Source organism: Rhipicephalus sanguineus, chromosome 9, assembly GCF_013339695.2.
Source record: "Rhipicephalus sanguineus isolate Rsan-2018 chromosome 9, BIME_Rsan_1.4, whole genome shotgun sequence".
NCBI classification, from domain to species: domain Eukaryota; kingdom Metazoa; phylum Arthropoda; class Arachnida; order Ixodida; family Ixodidae; genus Rhipicephalus; species Rhipicephalus sanguineus.
The window spans coordinates 31,619,839-31,624,041 of record NC_051184.2 but is presented as its reverse complement, the minus strand read 5'-3'; the positions used below and the strand labels follow the sequence as shown (position 1 = coordinate 31,624,041).

Below are 4,203 nucleotides of genomic sequence, written 5' to 3'. Positions count from 1 at the left end.
CGTAATTCACATCCTTTGACGCCTGGTGTGATTCAACGCTTCTGCCACGCAACATTGCATGTGTCAGTGACTATCCTTGCACTACGTAACATTCATATAGTGTTTCTTCTTAAGCAAATTCGAGCACGGGCGTGGCTCTGTAGGGGAACACCTCCTTGCCACGCAGAAGTCCTGGGTTTGATTCCCACTCGAACTGAACATTTTTTTTATTTCTTCATTTGCATCTATCTCGAATTTTCGTTCACGCACAACGTTGATTTTCCCTGACAACCAACGATGCCGACGCCGACACCGGATTTTCTGCGAAAGGAGCTCTTTAACGCTATCGCATTAAAAGAAGAGCGTCGCGTGGCTCAACCGCCTGAGCCAGATCTTTAGCTGCGCTCTTCTTTTTTTCTTTTTTTACAATCCTTTTCCTATGGCTTTTTGAATTCCTTTACCTATTTTACTTTTCATTTATATCGCGTTTAGCTCTATTTCCCTTTACAATCGACAGTGTGGCCATTCACCCTTGTGGGCATTAGCCAGTTTCCTTTATGCGACAAAAAAAGAAAGCAAGACAATCTCATTGGCTCGGTTACTGCGATGGACAACGGACGCTCAACCCAGGAACTGGCGCTTACTCGCAATTGCCGGTGCCGGATTCCTTAGCAAGACCCCTAATGCCAGCCGTGTCATTGTCCCCACCATAATCATCTACCGAGGCTTCCACGTATATAACCGTTTTATCAAGATATTACCGCGATAGTGTTAAAAAGCTTGTTCTGCATTTTCTGTAGTGTATTAGTGATGTCAACTTTCGTAATTAACATATGCACTGTAGGGCTCGCAAGGGCATACAGCCGCTATTATTTTCTCACATGCAGGTTAAAACTTAGCGACGTCAACTTTAATTAGGACGGCCTGTAGTTGAGCTCGTCCTTGCTCTAATTTATCGCGAGCATCACTGCAGTAAGCGTTATTTTCCAGGCATGCTCTTAGGGAAGAAATAGACGAACGACGCATGGGCTGAGCGGAGCCAATTTGAAGTTTTATTGCTGAGGGTTTCCGGATATGCTTTTCAAGGGTTGGGCACCAGGATGAGCACAACAGTAGCCGTGTATCCGGGCATACCTCGCAGCAGCAGCTGCTGCATCTGGGGCGTCAGTCCGGTCCCGGTCAGCGGCTGCGACATGACGATGGGCGACTTGTTTCCGGGTACGGCAGGCATGCCCATTCCACCCATGCCTTGCATGCCCATGCCTTGCATGCCCATGCCCATGCCACCCATGCCCATGCCTCCCATGCCCATCACTGGCGACATGGGCCGGGACCCGCTGCGGTTGATCCTCTCGCCGCTCATGTTGACGACCACGGTAGTCGACGGAGTCTTAAAGGCCATCGGCGGCGACCCGGGAGGCAGGGTGGTTGTCTGCGGGCCCATCTGCTGACCCACGTCCCGGGTCTGCATGCCGGGCATGCCGCCTCCCCACATGCCCATGCCCATGGGCATCTGCATGGGCCTCGGCGGGGGCCAGCGACCGTATCCGTAGGGATCCTCGTACCCGCCGTAGCCCTGGTGCTGAGCACCGCCGCCTCGGCTCCGCGGCGGGTAGCAGGTGATGTCCACGTAGAAGTCGTCGTCGTACCCGTCGTCGTACATGGATTGCGCCTCGCTGTAGTAGCCGCCCATCCTCATGGGCTGCACGGCGCCGGCAGCGCCGGCAGCGCCGGCAGCGCCAGGGGCCGACCCGGCAGCGGGCTTGGCGCCAGCGGCCGGAGCAGCTCCGGCGGCTGGAGCGGCCGGTGCAGCGGCCGCCGGAGTGCCACCTCCCGGAGAAGCCTTGGGCGACGATCCAGCCGAGGATCCTCCGGATCCTCCTCCCCCTTCGCTCGCAGAGGCATCTCCCTCAGATTCTTTCTTGGGCGACTTCTTCCCCTTCTTGCCCTTGGAGCCCTTCTTCCCCTTCTTGCCCTTGGAGCCCTTCTTCCCCTTCTTGCCCTTGGAGCCCTTCTTTCCCTTCTTGCCCTTGGAGCCCTTCTTTCCCTTCTTTTTCTTCGCATCATCATCCTCTTCCTCAGGCATGGTGCCGGTGGCGGGCGGGAAGCGGCCGAAGCGAGGAAAGGGTTCGCCTTAGAGGCGGCTGCGCATTAAGATAACAAACAAGTGTCAGGCACAAGTGAACTCAGTCAATAACTGGAGAAGGAAAAAAACGAAGTCGAAAGGGCAATCGACATTAAGAACAGTTGAATTGGCAATCGCTCCACGCAAGAGAATACGAATGCCTGTCAAACCATCGCGTAAGAGAACACGGTGGCTAGCTGGAGTCGGCGAAGCCGCAAGCTAGCGCACGAGCAGGAAAACTGCTAACTAAAATTAATCGCTAAATGCTAACAATAAAGTGCCGAAAGCAATCAGCGAAAAACAATAAAGTGCCGGCCACAAATTAAGCTAAGTGCCTAGTGAAGAAGCCAGTTAGGCCGAACTAGGAAAACCAGAAAAAAAAAGTCGAAAACGAAAATCAAGAAAAGCAGAGGAATTGGCAATTGCTCCACGCAAAATAGAGAATGCCTGGCTGCATTGTAAAAAACTAACACGGTAACCAGCTCGGGCCTGTCAAGCCGCAAGGCATCACAGGAGCGGGCGAACTGCTAACTAAAATTAATCGCTAAATGCTAACCGCCGTGGTAAAAGCTAATAGAAACCGCATAAAACGATTACAGCGAAATAACAGCGGCCACAAACTGTGCAGGCCACACAAGGCTAAGTGCCTAGCAAAGAAGCCACGTTAGGCTTCGGGCCGAAGCGTTCGAACAAACGCGCTACGCCTAACTGAAGACACGTCCACGTAAGCTAAGCATTCAAAAAGGGTGCAGGGCTCGAACGCTGGCAAAACGTAGGGCGAAAAGAGGCGAAGAAGCCAAATAAGCCAAATAAGAGGCGAAGGACGCCAAAGGCAGGCTTACCCGGATGGAAGAGGAAGGGCAGCTGGGCTCAAGCTATAGGGGCGGAGGCATCCCCGAACGCGACCGACCGCTCTGACGGCAGTGCTCGGACTGGTCTGAGCAGCTGCCGAACGGCGCGAGCCCACGAGGGTCACGCGCGTATGGCCGGCCACGCAGCGCGAGCCCCACGCGCCGGCACGCGCTCTTCGTTTCAAGCGGAGAACGATGAAGCGCGCGCCAAGTATGATGATGATGGTAACGATGACGACGCTGGCTTCCCGCGCGCTCTTTCAGCGCGAAAGAAGAGCGTGCGTGTTACGTATTTTACGGTACCCTTAATCAAGGGCAAAAGGGTACGAAGGGTGAGGGACACGAGCAGTAACGCAAGGAGGTAAGCCTCAGTCCGGGGCCAACCGTGTTGACAAAGGCAGCATTCGCCGTCAGGGCTAACAAGCATGCTAACAAGTCACATCTTTAAAATAAACACGCTAAGCGATAAGTGAAGCAAGGGTCGAACTGGCTGAAGGGGCGCACTGTCACTGAGGGAAGCCCTAAGGCAGTAGTACGCGCCCCAAGAGGTCTGCGGTCACAATCAAGACAACCGCGTCGCCTGAATACAAGCATCCCACCTACAGACACTCAGCATTTCGCGGCGCCCTTGCAAGCACGGCTACCGATCGAACGACGCACGATACAGTCGGGAAGCTGTATGGGACAAGCGACAGATAGCCAACGAGTCGGTAGCGGAAACAGCCACTCCCAACCCACTCTTCCTTGCTGTAAGATATATGAGCACGTCCTCTAATATCCTATTCGACCAAGCCGCTCAGCAAAAAAGGGTAGTAGACGACAAACCGTAGCAGCGAACGCGGAAGTCGGAAACTAAACAATACCGAAGGCGCGGCGAATTAATTGAATGTCGCGAAATTCGAGCTCTTCGGGGAATGGTGGCTCTGGATGCCACGATCTTGTTATGCTCAACAGCGGAGGAAGCGACGAGGGGACCGAATAGCCACGTCAACTAAGCGCCGATCGGGGTTCGAAAGGCGACCTCACGGCGAAAACCGCTGAAAGACATCGTGCCGTGCGCGTCGTCGTGGTCGTAAGGATGAGTGCTATGAGTAGTGAAGCAAGGTAGGAAAGCGAAGACCACTCACAAGGCGAGGCTCCGGGGCGCCGGGCGGAACCCTGGGGGCTGCTCTGGAACGGTCGACCGTGCCTCGTAACCGGTGGCAGCCTCTGGCACGGCACGAGCGGGTCTCGCGGCGCGAGCGCCCG

General features: G+C 54.7%; 1 protein-coding gene across 2 annotated transcripts; it reads right to left on the bottom strand.

Moving 5' to 3' along the window:
* Window positions 1-1,014: 1,014 nt before the first annotated feature.
* Window positions 1,015-4,203, bottom strand: LOC119404919 (collagen alpha-1(I) chain). Of its 2 annotated transcripts, none has more exons than XM_037671612.2 (2): window positions 4,083-4,203; window positions 1,015-2,123 (listed from the first exon to the last, which is right to left on the bottom strand). In XM_037671612.2, exon 2 carries the CDS (start codon window positions 2,063-2,065, stop codon window positions 1,061-1,063), a length of 1,005 nt encoding a protein of 334 aa, XP_037527540.1. In that variant the 5' UTR covers window positions 2,066-2,123; window positions 4,083-4,203; the 3' UTR covers window positions 1,015-1,060. The 2 variants fall into 2 exon arrangements, with proteins under 2 accessions (XP_037527540.1, XP_037527541.1); XM_037671613.2 differs by lacking the exon at window positions 4,083-4,203 and adding an exon at window positions 2,947-2,964.